The sequence below is a fragment of the Staurois parvus genome, unplaced genomic scaffold (assembly GCF_062004578.1).
Source record: "Staurois parvus isolate SC_StPar_1 unplaced genomic scaffold, SC_StPar_1.0 ptg000328l, whole genome shotgun sequence".
Taxonomy (NCBI): Eukaryota; Metazoa; Chordata; class Amphibia; order Anura; family Ranidae; genus Staurois; species Staurois parvus.
The window spans coordinates 3,486,239-3,507,505 of record NW_028318124.1 but is presented as its reverse complement, the minus strand read 5'-3'; the positions used below and the strand labels follow the sequence as shown (position 1 = coordinate 3,507,505).

The 21,267-nt window shown below is 45.8% G+C and overlaps 1 protein-coding gene across 1 annotated transcript in view; it reads left to right on the top strand.

Annotated features, from left to right (window-relative positions):
• The window catches only part of LOC149457290 (metabotropic glycine receptor-like), a 286,252-nt gene that overhangs the window by 102,610 nt on the left and 162,375 nt on the right, over positions 1–21,267 (top strand). Inside the window, exon 2 of the mRNA XM_089683948.1 lies at positions 19,798–19,906. Coding sequence (XP_089540074.1) covers positions 19,798–19,906 — 109 coding nt within the window. The remainder of the gene's footprint in view (positions 1–19,797; positions 19,907–21,267) is intronic.

Here is a 21,267-nt window from a genome sequence, read left to right as displayed (position 1 = left end):
TATTGTGCACCGTAAAATACAATAACACAATGAAGAAATGAATAACATGTGACTAAAAAAATCATAAATACAACAACATAAATTCCATGTGCAAAAATGTCCAAAAAAAACGCATAAAAAAAAAACAAACCAAAACGTGGATAGGTAAATGATTGTTGAATCCCACACTGGCTAAATTGCCTCCTCACCTCTGTGCCCAGACCTCAAGGGGCCAAAAGGCTTTCAGGACACTCACTGCAAGAACCTTTTAAGTGGAATCTCAAACGGCGATGTAGGGATGATATCTCCCTCACTGGTGGACCATACTGTTCAGCGGTGGTAATATATCTTTCACCTTTGGACACGGAAATCCGCCAGTGCACAGAACTCCTGCCAGGGGTCCGTTGGACCAGAAAAAACAGCCAGCTCACAGCACTCCCAGGGAGACAACAAAAAGTGCTTCCATAGTGTAATATTGTAAATTAATCAAATTTATTGTACATGGGAACAGATCAAACAAGGCATCAATCACATGTGCTGATATGGGTGTACCAATATGGCTGCGGCCGTTCCTGTCAGAAATGACGTCACCACATTTCGCTCTCCGACCTACGCGTTACATCACTGTCATGTGACTTCATCAGGGTATTTTACCTGCACAGTAATACATTCATTTGGTTTCACTGTGCATTTATATCACCATTTTCTGTTTTATATTAGTTGCACTCTATAAATGTCTGCCACATTTATTTATGGTATTTATATGGTCACTTATTAGTTGTTTTATGTCACATGGCCCTTTGATGCACATTGTGGTATGACTATTTAGTCGCATGGTCACAATTTTTTGGCCTCACTGTGCGTTGTTATTGTCATTCTTCTGTGATAAATTTTTTGTCCACTTTTAATATTAAGCACTTAATTTTGTATTTTTCACATTTGGCTCCAACTTCTCATCAGTTGTATTCACGTTATTTCATTTATGTTGTGACGGACTCATATGTACCACTATTGCTATGATTTAGTTAATAATTTATTTTCTTACCTGATCATTTCCGTGCGTTTTGCCCACGATCACGATTTATTGTCTGTTACACTTTTTGGTCCTCATTTCGGACCTTTATTATTTCACCTTTCCCTTCACTCCCATATTCCTTCTATTTACTGATTATGTTATAGTGTATTATCTATTATCTTCTCATCTTATTATTTGTTTTAGAATGTCTGTGGCATTATTGTGATTAGCGCAACTTTAATTTTCTGTTTGTCTATTTTGAATGTTTTTGATAGTGGTATAGCCAGGTGTGTGCTGCTGTCCCAATAATCCCATCTTTTCTAGTAGCAGAGAGAAAAGTTTTTTTACATATTTTTTATCCAAAATAGACACACATTTTTACAGATATTAAATGCCTGCTGAAATTTTATTATTATACAGGATTTATATATTGCCAACAGTTTGCTCAGCACTTTACAATATAACAGGAGACAATACAGCAACGATACAGTTCAATACAAGAGGGTTCAGAGAGCCCTGCTCCTTGGCGCTTACAATCTAAGAGGGAGGGGCTGGTGGTACAAAAAGTAAATAACTGTGGGGGGATGAACTGATAGGAGAAATAGAAGATTTGGTTAGCTGAAGGCAGGATAGGCTTCCCTGAAGAGAGGTTTGCAGAGATCGCCTAAAAGTGGGCAGAGTAGGCAAGAGTCGGATAGATTGGGGTAGAGAGTTCCAGAGGATGGAAGAAGCTCTGGAGACGAGCATGGGAGGAGGAGACAAGGGAAATAGAGAGCAGGAGGTCATGCGAGGAGCAGAGAGGACGGTTTGGGTGATATTTGGAGACAAGATTGGTGATGTAATTTGGGGCTGAGTTATAATTGGCTTTATATGTTATTGTTAATGTTTTGAATTTTATCCGTTGGGTAATAGGAAGCCAGTGGAGGGATTGGCAAAGAGGGATGGCAGATATGGAATGGTTAGTAAGGTGGATGAATCTGGCAGCAGCATTCATGATAGACTGAAGAGGGGATAACCTGCGTTGAGGTAGGCCAATGAGGAGGGAGTTACAATAGTCAAGGTGAGAGATAACAAGGAAGTGAATAAGTTTCTTAGTGGTTTCAGAGGTTAAGAACAGGCGTATCTTGGAGATGTTGCGGAGGTAAAGTCTACAAGATTTGGGCAGTGATTGGATTTGGGGCTGAAAAGACAGATCAGAGTCCAGGATTACACCTAGTACCCTAGCATGAGGGGAGGAACTGATGGCTGTATTATTGATCTTGATGGAGAAATCAGGGGAGAAGGCACGGGCTGGAGTGAATAGTATGAGCTCCATTTTAGGAAGATTTCGTTTGAGGAAGTGGAGTGACATCCATGCTGATATGTCACTTAGTAAGATAGTATAGCGAGAGGAAACTGAAGGGATGAGGTGAGGAGTAGAAAGACTGATTTGTGTGTCATCAGCATAGAGATGGTACTTAAAGCCATGTGAGATTATCAAGTGACCAAGGGAGGAGGTGTAGATGGAGAAATGAAGGTCCAAATACAGAACCTTGAGGGGCCCCTACAGAAAGAGGAAGTGGAGAGGAGGAGACAGAGGTATAGGTAACCAAAGAATAAATGGTGAGCGCAAGACAAAAAAGTAAAGCAGCTAGCACAGCGTGGCACACCCTCAGTCTCCACCAAAATAAAACACTATAATTTCAATGTGCAGCGCTAATAAAAATGTGTGTTATAATCAATGATGACCAGTGTGATAGTAAAAGAGAAAGGAAACATCATAAAAAAGAAATAGAGAATAGTGAATACTCCAGTGAAGAAACAAAATGGACGGTATAACAAGTGCAAGTATATAAGTCCTCTAAACATCATAATAGTCCCAAAAATAGTGATGTGATCAAATCAACAAAATGTAGTGACTTCCGCACTGCACCTCCACCATAATGCACCCACCAGAAGTAAGTAGCAAGCAAGCCCAGAGCGGAATGACACTAAGGGGTGTTCCTGCTTGTTCCTCCTGCCGGTGAGCTGGTTGAAGGTGGGATCTCTCCAGAAGCCAGTGATACACCAAATGAACAATCAAAAGTAACAGATGGTCAACATCCCTGCTGCAGAGAGGTCAAGTAGTAAAAGTATGGAGTAGTGGCCATTGGTTTTAGCAGTTAGTAAATCATTAGTGAGTTTTAGTAGGGCAGTTTCAGTGACGTGTAGTGAACGAAAGCCAGACTGTAAAGGCTCAAGAAGGTTGTTGTCAGTGAGGTAGGCTCCGGCTATTGTAGACTAAGCGTTCTAAGAGTTTAGAGGTAAATGGGAGCAGGGAGATGGGTCTTAAGTTGTTCATATTGGTGGGGTCCAGTGACGGCTTTTTATGTATGGGAGTGATCTGTGCATGCTTTAGAGGGGAGGGGAAGGCATTAGTAGAGAGGTAGAGATTGAAGATGTGAATGAGGGAGCATAGGATAGAAGAAGAGGGTGACCGTAGAAGTTATCAGGGGACAGGATCCAGGGGGCAGGTGGTGAGACGGGCTTCTGAGAAATCTTTAGTGGCCTCTTGAGTAGTAGCAAGGTCAAAAAGAGGAAAGTGTTGAGGGTGGTTTAGAATAAGGTATGCTAAGTGGGAACAGATGTCTGTGTAGTGGAGATACCCCTACGAATTGCATCAATCTTGATTTGAAATGATTGGCAATCTTGTAAGCAGTGAGTTACTGGGTGGAGGTGGAGAAAGTAGAGTTAAAAGTAGAGAAGAAACGACGAGGACTGGATGACAAGGTATTAAGACTGATAAAGTAGGCTTGTTTGGCAGCATGGAGGGAGGAATTGTATTTTAAGAAAGCAGATTTATATAGGGTGAATGCTTGCTGGGATTTGGTTTTACGCCAGTTGCTCCAGTGCACTATGTCTCCTAGGATTTCTGGTGTCGTCAATTTGCCACGGTTGTAATGGTCAGGGCTTGATACTTCATGTAGTTAGAGGAGCAAGTGAGTCTAGTGTGGATTAAAGTGAACTGTTGTAGACAGAAGTGGCCAGGTCAGGGCGGGACGGGAGAGATTCTGTCTTAGAGGTGGTCAGTTGCAGAATGGAAAAGAGAAGGGTAAAAGTTGTGAAGGGTTCTACAGGTGTTTGCTGCTTAGGTGTTTGACGAGAACACTGTGCAGGTGATGAGATTGTGATCAGAGAGAGGAAAGGGGGTGTTTGTGAGGTTGTAGGGAGTGCAAAGATGGGAGAAAACAAGGTCTAATGTATTCCCATCAGAGTGAGTGAAGGAGTGTATCCATTGTGTTAAGGCAAAAGATGAGGTTAGGTTGAAGATTATAAAAGTATGACCTATTCAGACACACCTGCAAGCTGTGGTGCAATTTTGTATGTATTTCCATCAAAAGATAAAAAACCCACAAATATTTATTTTCAGGTATTAAATGCAGCTCTCACTTTCACATTGTTAAAACAGTCCTGCTGGCTGGAATGCAATCCTTTATGGTGTTTTCATCAAAAATGTCCAAAAAAGACACAAATATTTATTTTCAGATATTCCTGTAAATGCCTGCTCCAACTGGTTGAAATTGTGGCCTATTAGAAACAAAAGTGTAGCATTACTGTAGTGCTACTACCATAGGAGTCGCAGGAATACTGGCCAAATCCTCTCCGGTTACTTTGCCCCACAACAAGGCACATAGGCTCATTCACGCGTTTCTCCAAAATTCAGTCTAGGGGTATTGTTTTTGTTGTTTTTATTTTTTGAAGAATTAGGATAGGGATGAGGGAGATCAGTAGGATACTTCAGATCAGTAACTATGTACATTGAGGACCTTGTCTAATCTTCAGAACAAGCTTGCTTGAATCAAACAGTGGACTTCAGCTTTAACCATTTCCATACCGGGCACTTTTACCCCTTCCTGCCCAGGCCATTTTTCAGGTTTCAGCGCTCTCACACTTTGAATGACAATTGCACAGTCATACAACACTGTACCCAAACTAAACTTTTATCATTTTCTTCACACAACTAGAGCTTCCTTTTGGTGGTATTCAATCACCACCAGGGTTTTTATTTTGTGCTAAATTAACAAAAAAAGACCAAAAATGTTGAAAAAAAAAAACGTTTTTCTTTGTTTGTTATAAAAGTTTGCAAATAAATAATTGTTCTTCATAAATTTAGGCCGAGATGTATTCTGCTACATGTCTTTGGTGAAACTAACCCAAATTAGGATGTATTTTTTAGTTTGTAGGAAAGTTATAGAGTTCACAAACTATGGGATATATCTGAATATTGATCAATCCTGAAGTACTGACAGCCAATCTAATTTCTTGAGGTCCAAGAATGTCAGAACAGTACAGATATCCCCCAAACGACCCCTTTTTGCAAAGTAGACAGTCCGACCTACTTCATAAGAGGCATGGCGAGTTTTTTGAAGTTGTATTTTTTTTGTCATAATTTTTCGGAAAATGAAAAAATTAAAAAAATTAGTTTCACTATTTTTTTTTTACATATTGTCACCAGTGCTGTACAGCGTCATCATATAACTGGCATGGCGGTGATCAGGGACACTGACTGGTGACAGTATGAAAAAAAAAAAATATATATATTTTTTTTAAATTATTTTTTATTACATTTTTTTTTCTTTTTTTTTAAGATTTTTTTTCCATATTTTACTATGACCAAAGTAGTACAATGTTACCATAGTAACATTGTACTACTTTGGGGAAGTGATCAGTATTTTTTTTTTATTACACAATTTGCTTATAGCAAAGAATTACTTTGCTATAAGCAAGTATTTACCTGAATGACATCGATTCATTCAGGGTTTTTTTTTTTTCTTTTTTTGTGCTTAGCTGTGATTTGGCCACAGCTAATCACATGACATGTGCATGTGATTAGCTGTGACCATTCACAGCTAGACACTAGTATACAATGGATGGCATGAATGAACCCATCCATTGTATACAACTGTCATGTGACCTGCTGTGATTGGTCACAGCAGGTCACATGGTACCGGCAACGAGGCCGATACTCAGATCTGTCATCGGCCGTGTACACGGCCGGTGACAGATCGCGCTGCTGCACCTCTCTGCAGGAGCGCAATCTGCGCATGTGCGGGAGGACCACCCGGAATGCTGATGACATTTGCCACCTGCCATTTGGCCATAGGGCGGGCGGCAAATGGTTAGGCAGTAGCAACAAGTAGTAGCAACAGCAGCTTTAGAGCCCAAAGCAGTTTGCCTTTAAGTAGTAGTGGACAGATGGACAAAGCTCTTCAGGACAACAGCCAGTATTCCCTTTGCTAAGCCTGCAGCTGTCTTCCTAGCACCAGAGAGGGTTAAACAGCACACAGTCTCAAAGATCCTTAGGGATGTCTGAACTCACAAGGCCCAAGAGCAACTGGACATATTCCTCAGTAATACTAGACCAGATGTTCAGGAGAAAGCCCCTCAGTCAGCATAGCAGAACTTGGGTCTCAGCAATTCAGGCCCTCAGGTTGCCCACCTGATGCCTATGGCATGGCAGCAGTTGTATGGGAGGGCAACGTACCCTCTCCCAGGCTTGGGCAATCCAAGCCAGGTAAGACCCAGAGCTCCGTGCGCTCACTGAAAGTATACAGTTACCCACCATACATTAGAGCCCTCTCTCTGTGATAGGTTGAGGCAGTTTCAATATTCATGCCGTCTTCTGCATAGCTCTACACCTATCATCTAGATACTTCTGCAGTCTCCTGGATACAGAGGAAGCTAGGCAGATTAGCACCACCTGAGCACACAGAGCAGACCTCACTAAATGATCACAGCTCATTCACACAGTGAGCTAACCATGCTTTTCCTAACAATACTTACAGCTACTCTGACTCCATAGGGACAACTAAATTAGCCAAATCCAGGAATGTCAATAATGTCAATCCAGGAATGATTGTATGCAACAATGGCACCAACCTTCTCTCCGCCCTCTGACAAGGACACTTGACACATGTTCCATGCTTGGCACATGTCCTGAATTTGGTGGTGCAGCGTTTCTTGAACAGGTGCCCAGACTTACAAGATCTTCTGAGGCAGGCCAGAAAAGTCTGTGGCCATTTCCGGCGGTCTTACACGGTCAGTGTTTGGCTGGCTGACATTTAATGGAAAATTCAACCTGCCCACCAAGCGCTTCATTTGTGAAATGCCTACCAGGTGGAACTCAACATTGGCAATGCTGCAGCGGTTGAACACACAGCAATGGGCCATCAATGAATACCTGTGTTAGTATGGCACAAGGGCAGGCTCAGGGGAGCTTGGCTTCTTTTTGCTATGCCAGTGGCTGCTGATAAAGGATGTATGTACTGTCCTATCACCTTTTCAGGAGGCCACAAGGATGGTGAGCCGTAACAATGCATGCATCAGTGACACTATCCCTCTAGTCTTCCTGCTGGAGCACACGCTGCATGGAAATATAGACAGGGCACTTGATACCGAACAGCGAGAAGAAGAGGAGGACTTCCTTTCCTCTCAAGGCCCCTGTCACGTACTTGGTTGGGGAGCCTGACGTGGAGAGGAGGCGTCCTCTTACTACTCCCGCTCGGAGCCCATGATAGTGGGAACAGAGGGCGCTGAGCCAGGAGTGGCATGAGTGCCGGGTGGGTCTGGAGGTGATGGTAGGCAGGTGAAGATCCAGATGCAGGCCAGGTGCGGATGCAGGAACGTGGGTGCAGCAGCAGGTAGGTATGGCGGCAACCAGGATGCAGATCAGGAGCAGACACAGGAACGTAAGTGAGGCAGCAGGCAGGTATGGCAGTAACCAGGGTGAAGGCCAGGTGCAGGAACGTAGGTGCGGCAGCAGGTAAGTATGGAGGCAACCAGGATACAGGCCAGGTGCAGATACAGGTATGTATTTGCAGCAGTGTCAGACAAGTTGGGTCAGGATCAATCGAGCAAATTAGGTACAAGGAAGCAGGCAAGCGGATAGTCAGGGATAAGTCGGGTCAGTGCAGATGGAGTTCTTCCTTAGTCAGGGTCAGATCAGATACAGGCAACAGGATCAAGTTATGAAGTGCAGAACGTTATAGACCAGAAAGCATAGGCTAAACTGTGTTAGTGGTTTAAATAGCCCGCCTTGCAGTGACGTGTATGCATGTGCATGCAGATACCATTTATGAAGATACCATTCCTGTGGGGGTCTCAGAGCACACAGGAGGAGGAGGATTGTGGCAGCATGGAAGTAGAGGATAACATACGGAAGTCTTCAAGGGATGGTTTTCGGTCCCCAGAAACCCAGATAGGAGTACTGTGTAACTAGGAGGAGGTAGTTCCTCACAGTGACATCCTCAGTGACCCAGAGGATTCAGAATCTCATGCCTCCTCAAACTTATGCTGCATGTGCTCCCTGATTCTGCAAAGCCTGCGATAGGACCAAAGGATCTACCAATAACCTTTTGGAAGTCAGCGGGGAGTCAGCAGCGCACTGCAACTGTGGAGCTCTGTCATGTAATGCAATAGGGTGGTTGTCCTTACGCCTGCCCCTGGAGGATATCCTGCCTCGTGTGAGTTGTGCCTCCTCCTTACTTTCCTCCTCTGTTCTCTCAGGCACCCAAGTACAGTCAGTGACCTCATTATCCCCTCTTTCCTCATCATTGGAGCTAACTTGGCAGTATGCTGTGGATGGGGGAACAGGACTGCCAATTTCTTGTCCATCATTGGCAACCCCTCTCTATAGGCTCACGTCACTCTCTTCCTCAACCTGGGAACCAACATCGGAGCATTCAAATTGCTGCACATCCTCCAATCCTCCAGAAGCATGTAATTGACACTATGATCAAATAATTCAGGTGACTCCTCTGTGCATGATGGTGGGGCTACGGAAGGAGTAGCTGTGGGCAAACAGCCTGTGCAATAAGCCTCTTTGGTAGCTGTGGTGCAAGGCGAACTAGTATGAGCCAGGGTGACAGAGGATGAGGATGGCTTAGCTATCCACACCACAACTAAATGTTGTGGCTCGATAACATGGCAAGCACCAGAAAAAAAGGGCAAGCATGCCCTGCCTGCAGAGGATACACCATGTCCACGACCACCACTTTTCACTGTGGACACAGAGGCTGCTTGCCCTCTTTTAGCTGCCTGTGAACGTCTGGCTCTCCTTGTTGGCCTTTTGGACATGAGGATTTTTTTTTTAAGATTTTTAATCATTGGGATATCAATATTCAGACCTATAAGCAATCCCACCTCCTTCAACTGACATTCAGGCAGTCTGAACTATGTAAGAAGAAAAAAGCTCAATCGGGTAGAAAACACATCTCAGCTGACAGACGTTCTCAAAAGATTTAAAGCATAATTTTACTTTACTAAAACCACCCTCCCCCACACTTATTTTTAAAAATAATCCCTTTGACCTCATAGTGTATCTAAATTCAAAACTTTTTTCCCTTAGTTTTGGATGGAGTGGTGAGAGGTTGAAACCATTGTAGGGTATCTACTGCTGTCTGTCCCCATTTGGGAAATTTACTAACTCTGTTTGCCCTGGTAGTAAATTGCATCTGTACAGAAAGTGAGGGAAAACCAATGTAGCACTCTCCTAGTATAGGATGCTAGGCAAATTTAGTTTTTGGCTCCCTCTGTAATCAGGGGAGCAGTGATTGTTTGTTCTGGCCTGATCAGAAACTCACAGGCTGGGAGACACTGCTTCCTTCTTCCTCTGAAAGATGTTTCCAGAACTTAGGGAAGAAAAATTTAAATAACCAAGCTGAATATTTATCAAGTTCCAGTCAATCCCTAGAGAGAAGTGTCCAGTAGGGGGCTGGAATGTAGAAAAAAGTCTGAGACATTGAAGAGCAGGGTTACTTCTTCCCAGGAGGGTTCCAGAGGTGCAGGGCTGCTGCTGTCAAGCAGCTCATGGACCATGCAGCATGTACTTCACTAAAAAACTGACCACAGAGCCACATTACTAGAGATCTGGTTCTGAGAGGCGCCATCTCGCTTGGGAGTAGGGATCCTAAATTGATCCTGGAGACTGGGTGTTGGGAAGCTGCGCTGGCTACCGTAACTGTGCTTTGTGCAAGGTACCCAGGTGCTCAGTGGACTTGTCTCATGGCCTTCAGCTGTGATACCTTACACTGTGCAGCATTCAAGAAGTAATAAGAGGGATAATATATGTCTCATGGTCTCCAGCTGTGAGGTCTTAACTGGTAAAGGACTCCCTCATGGGATTCAGCTGTTAGACCTCCCAATATTCATCAGTGCATACTAAAGCACTGTACTTCATGGTCTACTGCTGTGTAGTATTAGCCTATTCAGTAAGTCACCTCTTGGTCTTCAGAAGAAGTTTAGACTGTTCTGCAGTGGTACACATTCATGGAGAAGATTATCCTCCAACTGCTATGTGTGACACATTTTTGGAGTATCCCATGTCAAAACCTTTCTCCTGTTACAAGTTCTACCAGCAATAAACACAAAAAAACAACACTTAGACTGCCTACTGGTGTATGGACTCTTGTTTGGGTGATTGGCAATCTGTGTACTGTTTGGGAAAGAACCAGTTAAATTCAGTGGCCTTTGAGGCTGTAGCACTATATCCAAATTTTTAAGTTGCCACCGAAAAAGGAAAAGAAGCCAAATCTTCCCATGGAGACAATTGTTCTGGTGTCTAAGAATGGATTTTCCCCACTTTGGAGAGAGAGATTCTTTCACTCTCTGTTATGTCAAAAGGGACAAATATAGCAAAATACCATGATTGGGGTTTATTCCATACTCCAAAGTTTTGCTTTAGATACTCTTTTAATCCACCTGGCTTCTTGCTGGTCACACAATGTCCTGAGGACCTCTTCTCCCAATGGCAGTGGGATTTTCTCAGTACTGCAAAGAGCGGTGCTGACGTTATGCTGCACCAATTTGGTAGTTAAATTAACCCCATCTAAATTGGCTCCAGTATGTGTATGTATGTAAGATAGGTACCTTAGAATGTAAGCTGTTTGAGGGCAGGGACTGATATGAATTTACAATATGCAATATATTGCATAAATTGTCGGCGCGATATAGTCACCTATGATAAATAGATACATAAATACATCTCTGCAGTGTTCTATTCTGACATTTCTCCAGAAGTAATGTCCATAACAGCCAAGGCTTGCATCAAATGGGTTAAATGACTTTGGCTGTCATTTATTATTATTATTATTACATCGAGTTTATATAGCGCCAAAGGGTTTGCTCAGCGCTGTACAATAGAGGGGGGGACAATACATGAAACAGTACAACAACAACAAACAGCACACGAGGGGTTAGAGGGCCCTACTCTTTCGAGCTTACAATCTAGGAGGGAGGGGGTAGTGGTACAGGAGGAAGTAGCTGTGGGGGGTGGAGTGGTAGGAGGAATGAAGGAGGATGGCTGTTAGGTAAGGGTGGGGTAGGCTTCCCTGAAGAGGTGGGTTTTCAGGGAGCGCCTGAAGGTGAGGAGGGAAGGCGACAATCTGATGGATTGGGGTAGTGAGTTCCAGAGGATGGGGGAGGACCTGGAGAAGTCTTTCAGTCGTGCGTGGGAGGAGGAGACCAGGGAGCAAGACAGAAGGAGGTCCTGTGAGGAGCAAAGGGTACGGGTAGGGTGGTACTTGGGAATCAGGTTGGTGAGGTAGGTAGGGGCAGTGTTGTGAATGGCTTTGTAGGTTAGAGTTAGCAGTTTGAATTTGATGCGTTGGGCAACCGGGAGCCAGTGGAGGGATAGACAGAGGGGGGTGGCAGAGGTGGAGTGGGTGGTGAGGTGGATGAGTCTAGCCGTTGAGTTCAGGATGGTCTGAAGCGGGGAGAGCCTGCGCTGGGGCAGGGAAGGGAGTTGCAGTAGTCAAGGCGCGAGACAATCAGGGAGTGCACGAGTAGCTTAGTGGTGTCTGGGGTAAGGAAGGAGCGTATCTTGGTGATGTTGCGGAGGTGGAGCCTGCATGTGTTTGTAAGTGATTTGACATGAGGCTGGAAGGAGAGGTTTGAGTCCAAAGTGACGCCAAAGACTTTGGCTTGCTGGGCAGGATTGATGGTGGTGTTGTTGGTAGTGATGGATAGGGTGGGGGGGGGCGTGGGCAGGGGGAAAGATGAGGAGCTCGGTTTTGGAGAGGTTAAGCTTGAGGAAATGGAGCGACATCCAGTCTGAGATGTCGTTTAGGAGGTGAGTGATGCGGGCGGAGACTGTAGGGGTGAGGTGAGGGGTGGAGAGGTAAATTTGAGTGTCATCAGCGTAAAGGTGATAGTTGAAGCCGTGGGAGTGTATGAGTTTGCCAAGGGAGGAGGTGTAGATGGAGAAGAGAAGGGGTCCGAGGACAGAACCTTGGGGGACCCCAACAGAGAGGGGGAGGGGAGGTGGCACCATTGTAGGAAACGCTGAAGGAGCGTTGGGATAGATAGGAGGAGAACCAGGAGAGAGCGGTGTCTCTGATGCCAAGGGAGAGTAGTTTATTAAGGAGGAGGGGGTGGTCAACTGTGTCAAAGGCCGCGGAGAGGTCCAGGAGAAGGAGGACAGAGTAGTCGCCTTTGGCTTTGGCAGTTAGTAGGTCGTTAGTGATTTTGAGGAGGGCGGTTTTGGTGGAGTGTTGGGGACGGAAGCCGGACTGTAGTGGGTCAAGGAGGTTGTTGTCAGTTAGGTGGGTGCTCAGGCGATCGTAGACTAAGTGCTCAAGGAGCTTGGAAGTGAGTGGCAGCAGGGAGATGGGTCTGAGGTTGTTTGGGTCTGTGGGGTCCAGGGAGGGCTTTTTGAGTATGGGGGTGATGTGCGCATGCTTTAGTGGGGAGGGGAATGCGCCAGTAGAGAGGGAGAGATTGAAGATGTGGGTGAGGGAGCGGATGAGGGAGGAGGGGGGTGACCGGAGGAGATGAGAGGGGATAGGGTCCAGGGGGCACGTAGTGAGGCGGGTTTCTGAGAAGACCCTGGTGACTTCCTCAGTGTTAGCAGGGTTAAAGGAGTACAGTGCTGGGGGGGTTACGGTAAGCGGGGCCTTGGGTGTGGTGGGGGGCAGTGCGGTTGCGAGGTCAGAGGAGGGGAGAGATGAGGGGGTGATGGGGAGGCTAGGTGGGGAGGTAGATTGCGAGTTGACTATGTCCTTCCAGATTGCGAAAATGGGTGGCGATCTCGTGGGTGGTGAGTGAGGTACTGAGTGGAGGAGGGGGGAGCGAACAGGGAGTTAAAGGTGGAGAAGAGTCGGCGAGGGCAGGTGGAGAGGGTGTTGATCAGCTTTACGAAGTAGGCCTGCTTGGCGGCGTGGAGGGAGGAGGTGTAAGTGAGGAAGGCAGATTTGTAGAGGGAGAACGCACGAGGGGACCTGGTTTTGCGCCATAGTCTCTCCAGCGCGCGACTGCGATGTTTGAGGCATTTAGTGTTGTCATTCTGCAATGGTTGAAGCGGTCTAGGTTTGATGTTGCATGTGGTTAGGGGTGCCAGAGAGTCTAGGGCAGCTGACAGTGAGTCGTTGTATGTGGTGGTGGCTAGGTCAGGACATGACAGTGGAAGGATGCTGTTGTGTAGGCGGTCGGCAGCCGAGTGGAGGGGGGCTGGGTTCAGGTTGCTGAGGTTGCGGCTGGTGATGGTTTGGCGCCTTGGGGGGGGGGAGTTAGGGGAAGGGGAGATGGAGAACGTGAGGAGGTGGTGGTAGGAGAGAGGGAAGGGGGTGTTAGTGAACTGGTTGAGGGTACAGAGGTGGGAGAAGACGAGGTCCAGGGTGTTCCCATCGATGTGGGTGGAGGATTGAGTGTACTGTGTGAGCGCGAAGGAGGAGGTTAGGTGGAGGAGTTGGGAAGTAGCCGGGTTGTTGTTGTTGATGGGGATATTGAAGTCCCCAAGGATGATGGTCGGCAGCTCCGAGGAGAGGAAGAAGGAAAGCCAGACGGCGAAGTCGTCCAGGAAGCGGGGTATGGATCCGGGAGGCCTGTAGATCACAGCGATCCTCAGGGGGGTGGGGGAGAAGAGCCGGATGTAGTGAGCCTCGAAGGAGGAGAAGGATAGAGAGGGGGGGTTAGGGAGGACCTGGAAGGTGCTGAGCAGTGATAGGAGCAAGCCGACACCACCACCTCTGCGACGCTCTGTCTGGGTGAATGGGTCCAGATGAGACCTCCATGGGTGAGTGCCGCAGGGGAGGTAGAGTCAGTGGCCTGTACCCAGGTTTTGGTGACCGCTAGGAGGTTGAGGGAGTGGGAGATAAAGAGGTCATGGATGGCGGTAAGCTTGTTGCAAACCGAGCGGGCGTTCAGGAGTGCAACCGAGAGAGGGGGGATGGATGTGGGGAGGAGGGGTACAGGGATGAGGTTGAGGGGGTTGCGACAGTTGGCGGGAGCAGGGGGTCCCTAGGGGGGGTGAGGTGGTGAGGGGCCAGGGTTCGGGGAGATGTCCCCAGCGGATAGGAGAAGGAGAAAGGCGAGGAAGGTGGCATGGGAACGGGAAGTAGCAGGAGGAGGTGGTGAGTGCCGTAGTGGGGAGAGGGGAGAAGTGAAGGGGCAATGTAGAGCCGATTTGGGGGGGTAGGCGGGTAGAGGGAGGCGATTTTTGGGATGGAGGAGAGGAATACGAGGAGGAGGAATGCAGGTGGCATGTTGGGGTGAGCAGGGTGCTGGCCAGGTCAGGGGGGGTGAGGGGGTACAGGTCAGGGCATGGTGATGTGGAGAGCCTGTATCGCCATGGAGGAGTCCATTTTAGTCCTTCTGTAGGGGGAGGGTGAGAGTGCATGGCAACTGGGTCTGCAGCTGGCTGGTTGCAGTCTGCGGATGCAGTATGCTGGCGTCCATGGGTGCTGTGGCACGTCTTCAATGGGTACGGTGGTTCGGCGAGCGGAGGGGTCATAGGGTGCGATGACTGGGGGTGTTGGTAGGCACGGCGTCTGGTGATGCTGGCGGCTCGGTGACTGGAGATGTTGAGGCCAGGCGTCGGGTGCTGAGGGCTCGGCATCGGGAGGCGCTGAAGGACCCAGCGTCAGGAGGTGTTGAAGGGTCGTTGTCAGGAGGTGGTGTGGACGGACGTGTGGAGGTTGAGTGGGTTAGGCGTTGGTAGGTGCAGAAGGGCTCGGCGTCCGTGGGCAAAGTGAGCCAGAGCATGCAGATGTTGCGGGCCAGCAACTGAGGGATGCTAGGGGCCCAGCGTCTGTGGGAGCGATAGGGCCTGGTGTCAGTGGGTGCTGTAGGCCACGTGGCAGGCTTGACTCCGCCGAATTGGACCCGGAGGGGAGCAAGGAGGCAGCTGGTAGCGGAGGCTGACCCTCTCAGTGGCGGTGGCGGCTTACCCTCTCGGTAGCGGTGGGGGCTTACCCTCTCGGTACGGGTAGCAGAGGTGCGGCGATGTCTCAATTCGCTGGGTGGCCTGGAGAGGTCCCTGGTCTGAGGCTGGGTGTCGGCTGATGCTGGGTGCTGAGTGGTCTGAAGCAGCCCCTAGGTGCCGGGTGCAGGTAGCTGGGTGCCCAATGGCTGGGTGCTGGGTGTCCAGAGGTGGTAGCTGGGTGCCCGGCAGCTGGGTGCAGGGTGTCCGGGGGTGGTAGCTGGGTGCAGGGTGGCCTGAGGTGGGCCCAGAGCCAATGGGGAGGGCTCTGGGCAGAGAGGCAGGCCAGCGGGCTGAGTGGTGGAGCAGCGATCAGCAGTGGGCCAGAGCTGGTTCCTGGTGGTCAGGGATGGTGGCCAGAGCTGGTTCCTGGTGGTCAGGGCCGGTGGGGAGGGCCCTTGGGAGGCTGGCAGATCGGCGGGGACCAGGGAACAGAGCGGCGGCTGTCCGCTGGACATCCGGTTACTGGCATAAAGTGACATAAAGGTTACTGATTTAAAGTGAAAGGAGGATCACCATCTAGGGGAGAAGCTAACTTTCTGCAGGAGATTGTTCTGAATTAAAGATATTGCAGCAAAATGTACTTTTTATTATTATAACAACTTCTCAGCAAAAAATATTTTTAAAATATCTGTAGAACTGGCCTTTTAACATACCTGCCCCTTTTCGTCCCATGACACCACAAAACTCAGATGGTTCACCTGTGCATGACCTAAAAACTGAGGTCCTTGGCAGTGTGTTGGGGGATGTGACATGGAGTGCTATTCAAGAAGAATGGCGTGATACCACATTCCAATGTATTGAGGAAGCACAGAGTCTCAATGTATTTTTATTGCTGCAGTGTAATCAAAGTTGTATTAAACTTAAAAACAAACATTTATTATATTGCTGGAACCTTGATGAACTTATGCAAACTTCAGCTACTCTGCCCAGAAGGACAGCAGCCCTTCAGGCTGGGGTCTTCTCCTACTAGACAACAACCCTGCTTTTCCAGGTCCCAGGTTATTTATGCACTCGTCAGCCACCTACTGGGTATCTTCTCCCCCAGTGATTGGCCCGAGACCACATGAATATTCAAGCCCAGGGTCTGCCTCTTCCAATCTACTACATTCTAGAATGCACTAGAAGGCAGGGGGGAGCAGTTGAGCCTGCAGCTAGTCAGACTCAGAACAGCCAGAAATAAAGACATGCTTAAATGTTTACAAAGGAGCTAAAGAACTAAGTTTACCTGAACGTCTCTAGCAACCTGTTCCAGGAGGGTGCTACACTATTATTGGTGTTGCTACAGTTTACTTACTGAGCTGAGACTAGATCACCTATATCCCCTCCCTCCCCCACCTTACCTTTTTAATTCTTTCTGTTCTTTCAAATTACTCTTTTTTGCCTTCCTGTAACTTACAGGTTATCTATTCACATTTTTCTAAATGAATTGGTTATTGTAGTTTCTGCTATGTCTCATTATCTTTCCTTGTTTTTCATTCTGTCACTCATTATTATTTTGTTACATACTATGTTGGTTGTGAGCTCAAACCGTTGGGACTTGTCATGCAGTTTGAATGTTCCAAATCACATGACAAGTCGCACCCTATTGCCAGCAATGGAACCGTCCAAATAAGCACAGATTTTGAAAGTAGTAGCCTGCATTATTGTCAGCAATTTCAGGTGGGACTTGCATATGCATCTGTGCATGAAGTCACACTGATGTCAAGCAAGTCGCACCTGAAATTGCACTGATCTGCAGCTTTGAAATTGCGCTATTTCATGTGAAGTAGCCCAATTTCAAAATTGCACTCAGTGTGAACCAGGGCTAAACGCCAGTTTTCTATAACAAACATTGTTCACCAACCCTGCTGAATAACCTTGTAGGCACTTCTTGTACTGGAAAAAAATTCTACAAATAAAAATGTATTTAATAATAAAAAAAAGAATGAATAAAAACCAAAAACTTGCAAACTTTAAGGATAGGTTCACATCCACAAAATTTGAATATCGTGCAAAGTAATGCAACTTAAAAGGTGAAACTAATATATGAGATAGGCTCATTACATGCAAAGCAAGATAGTTCAAGCCATGATTTGTCATAATTGTGATGATTATGACTTACAGCCCATGAAAACCCCAAATCCACAATCTCAGAAAATTAGAATATTGTGAAAAGGTGCAATATTCTAGGCTCAAAGTGTCCCTAATCAGTTAATTAAGCCATAACACCTGCAAAGGGTTCTTGAGCCTTTAAATGGTCTCTCAGTCATGGGAAAGACTGCTGACCTGACAGTTGTGCAGAAAACCATCATTGACACCCTCCATAAGGAGGGAAAGCCTCAATAGGTAATTGCAAAAGACGTGGGATGTTCCTAAAGTGCTGTATCAAAGCACATTAATAGAAAGTTGTGTGGAAGGGAAAAGTGTGGAAGAAAAAGGTGCACAAGCAGCAGGGATGACCACAGCCTGGAGAGGATTGTCAGGAAAAGGCCATTCAAAAGTGTTGGGGACTTTTGCATCTCATTTGGAAACCAAGGACCCAGAGTATGGAGGAAGAATGGAGAGACACTTACTGCAAGATGCTTGAAGTCCAGTGTAAACTCTGTGTTGATTTGGGGAGCCATGTCATCTGCTGGTGTTGGTCCACTGTGCTTCATTAAGTCCAGGGTCAACGCAGCCGTCTACCAGGAGATTTTGGAGCACTTCATGCTTCCTTCCGCAGACGAGCTTTATGGGGATGCTGACTTCATTTTCCAGCAGGACTTGGCACCTGCCTACACTGCCAAAAGCACCAAAACCTGGTTCAATGACCGTGGGATTACTGTGCTTGATTGGCCAGCAAACTCGGCTGACCTGAACCCCATAGAGAATCTATGGGGTATTGCCAAGAGAAAGATGAGAGACTTAAGACTGAACAATGCAGAAGAGCTGAAGGCCGGTATTGAAGCATCCTGGTCTTCCATAACACCTCAGCAGTGCCACAGGCTGATAGCTTCCATACCACGCCTAATTGAGGCAGTAATTGCTGCAAAAGGGGCTCAAGCCAAGTACTGAGTACATATGCATGCTTATACTTTTCAGAGGTCCGATATTGTTCTATGTACAACCCTTGTTTTATTGATTGCATGTAATATTCTAATTTTCTGAGATTGTGGATTTGGGGTTTTCATGAGCTGTAAGCCATAATCATCACAATTATGACAAATCATGGCTTGAACTATCTTGCTTTGCATGTAATGAGTCTATCTCATATATTAGTTTCACCTTTTAAGTTGCATTACTGAAATAAATGAACTTTTGCACGATAATCTAATTTTTCGAGTTTCACCTGTATTGTGTTCAGAACTTCTTGATTCTGACTGTGTTCAGAACTTCTTGATTTCTCATAAGGAACAGAAATGTTCCATCCTTCAGCAGATATGCATGGTGGAGCCATCAATTGTTACTGGCACCCTTGGATCTTCAAATGTCTGCGTTCTTTCACGCGCCAAACTGCAGGGCCATACATGCGACCCGTGGGAACACTCTGAAAAAGCATGGAAATGCGCACATGCGCTTGGTTGCACCTGTAGATGTGAGCCAAGCCAAACCCCAGTTATATAAAGAAAAAAATAAACAATACCGATGTATGTGTGTCTGCTTCTTATCTTGTCAACAGTGCAGTTTATATAGCCACAACATATTATAGCTCCCACTGACTCCCAGTATTATTAATTCCTTCACGCCTAAGGGTAATATAAATCTTAAAGCCTACGTAAAAAATGAATCATCACAACTACTTTGTACATCCAGGTGAATTATACCTTGTTTTTTTTCAGGACAAATTGGGCTTTCTTTTGGTGGTAAATGGTAATAGATATCTCCTGATTTTTTTTTATTATCAAAGAAAAACCAGCCCAAAATAGTAAAAAAAAAAATCATTTTTTTTATTTAGCTGTGTGTTTCTTGTTACTACCATAACCATCCACCAAAGAACCACCCAAAATAAATTTTCCAGCTCTTGACGATCACAGCAATACCATATATGTGTATGTTATTTGTTGTTTGTACCCACAGTACAGCCCGGAAACAATAGTGTGTATTTTGTTTTTTGGTTGTTTACCTAAAACACACCGACACTAACTGACACTGATACCAATGACCCAAACACTAACCCTGGCACTGAACTAGATCAAACCTTGATCTAGGTATTTTTTCTTTATTTTTTATTTTATAATATTTATATATTTAATCTTTTTTTCTTTTTACAAACAGTTGTTCTTTTTTTCTCTCTGGAAGGAGAGAGAGAGATACAATGTTTTCAGAAGTCTCTCTCTATGTATCTCTCTCCTCCATCCAGAGAGAAAATAATCAAGGTGGGCAGGCTTCACAGTGACTGATCACTGTGCTAGCCAATCGGAGGCTACCACAGTGATCATATGACCCGGAATCGGGAGTCTTTTTTCAGCCAGACTAAATACCTAACTATGAGAGACATGAAATAATTCTGGATGTCCAGTTTAGGAGATAGGCTTTTATGCATATTCAAAGAAAGAAAACTGAGCACGTTTGAGAAAAGATGTTGTTTGGAATGTCATTTGATTTCATTTTCCTCTTTTCTGTATTGCAGGGGAACCTTGCATGTGGACGTGCGTTTGATGACTCTGGGAATAGACCAGTGTGCTCAGGGTCCCATCTGGTTCGCTAACACTCACAAATGCAACAAGAACAGTACTCAGGTAATGGGGTAACCCATTATAAGGGCTGTAAATGGCAGCACTTAGCCTTCTTGTAGAATTATTAGGACGTATTAATTTATACATGAACACTATGGCACAATATTTAAAACCTAACCTGACTCAGACCCTTCCTCACAACAGCACTTGTCAGGGATGCAGTGAAGCTAAAGGTTAGAACTGATACATTAGCTTATCTATGCTGGTGTGTTTGAACCCTTTAGAGTTCTTCACTCTGCATGGATTAATTTACAGTTTCCTGGTTTCTAGGTTTTTTATGTGGCTGTTTTTTATTTTTTTTTAATGACATATTGCAAGCATATTGCTACAGAGAAAGAAGTTAAAAACGCTAATAATAATTGTTCTATCATCAGGGTTTCATTTTGGACCTGTACAGTCCCATTTATTATTCCCCATCCTGCTGTAAAATGTTATGGGAGGTTATATTATAAAAGAAGTACTACAAAGTGACAAAATCTGTAGCTCTGTTTATACAGGTTGCAGGACCTAGTTTCCACTAATCTGCAGACCACCAGATTCAGTAAGCATTTACTAAGCAGTAGTGATGGGCTGAACACCCCCCCACCTCCCCTGTTCAGTCGAGCATTCAAACCTAACGAAAGTTCGGCCAACAGTATAGTATACGGTAAGACTTCTCCCCGTATGAGGGGGGCGGCGACTGCGGCTATGGGAACATGTTACATGTTCCACCCTAAAAACAGGTGAAACGTGTAACATGTTCCCAAAGGTGAACTTATCCTTTAAAACACCCTCAGGAGGGACTTTGTGTGTCAACAATGAAACAGAAACCCAATTTCTTCAGTATTATTCTGCCCTATATAACCATCCTCCTACTCATAATCCCCCATTTGGAAGGTTCAATAAAGAATATCTTTGAAAAACAGCCATATCCTCACTTTAATTGAGGAAGAGAAATCCACCATGGCTAGCTTTCAATCAGAAAATGAACTTAAACAAGCCATTTCACAAATGAAACCAGGCAAAGACCCCAGCTTTGATGGCTTGAACACACATTACTATAAATTATACCTAAATTATACCTTCACTTACTAAGCCCCCACTCAAAATGTTAAAATCTCCTGTGCAAAACCAGACTCTGCCCTGCCCACAACCCGATAATTCAAAGCCAAATAAAGACACTCAGCTCTAATTACAGGCTTACTGACGCTGTGTATGTCTATGGACGCACACAGCCCAAATCAGGAGAGCACCAACATAGGAGCCCCCTTAGCAGCCGGCTTACACAATCAACGTGGATTGGGGTATCAGGTCAATTGTTTTCTTTTCACTTGCTGGCCATCTTAAGACTGGTGTGGAGACGATAAAAATGTATAGTCGCTTGT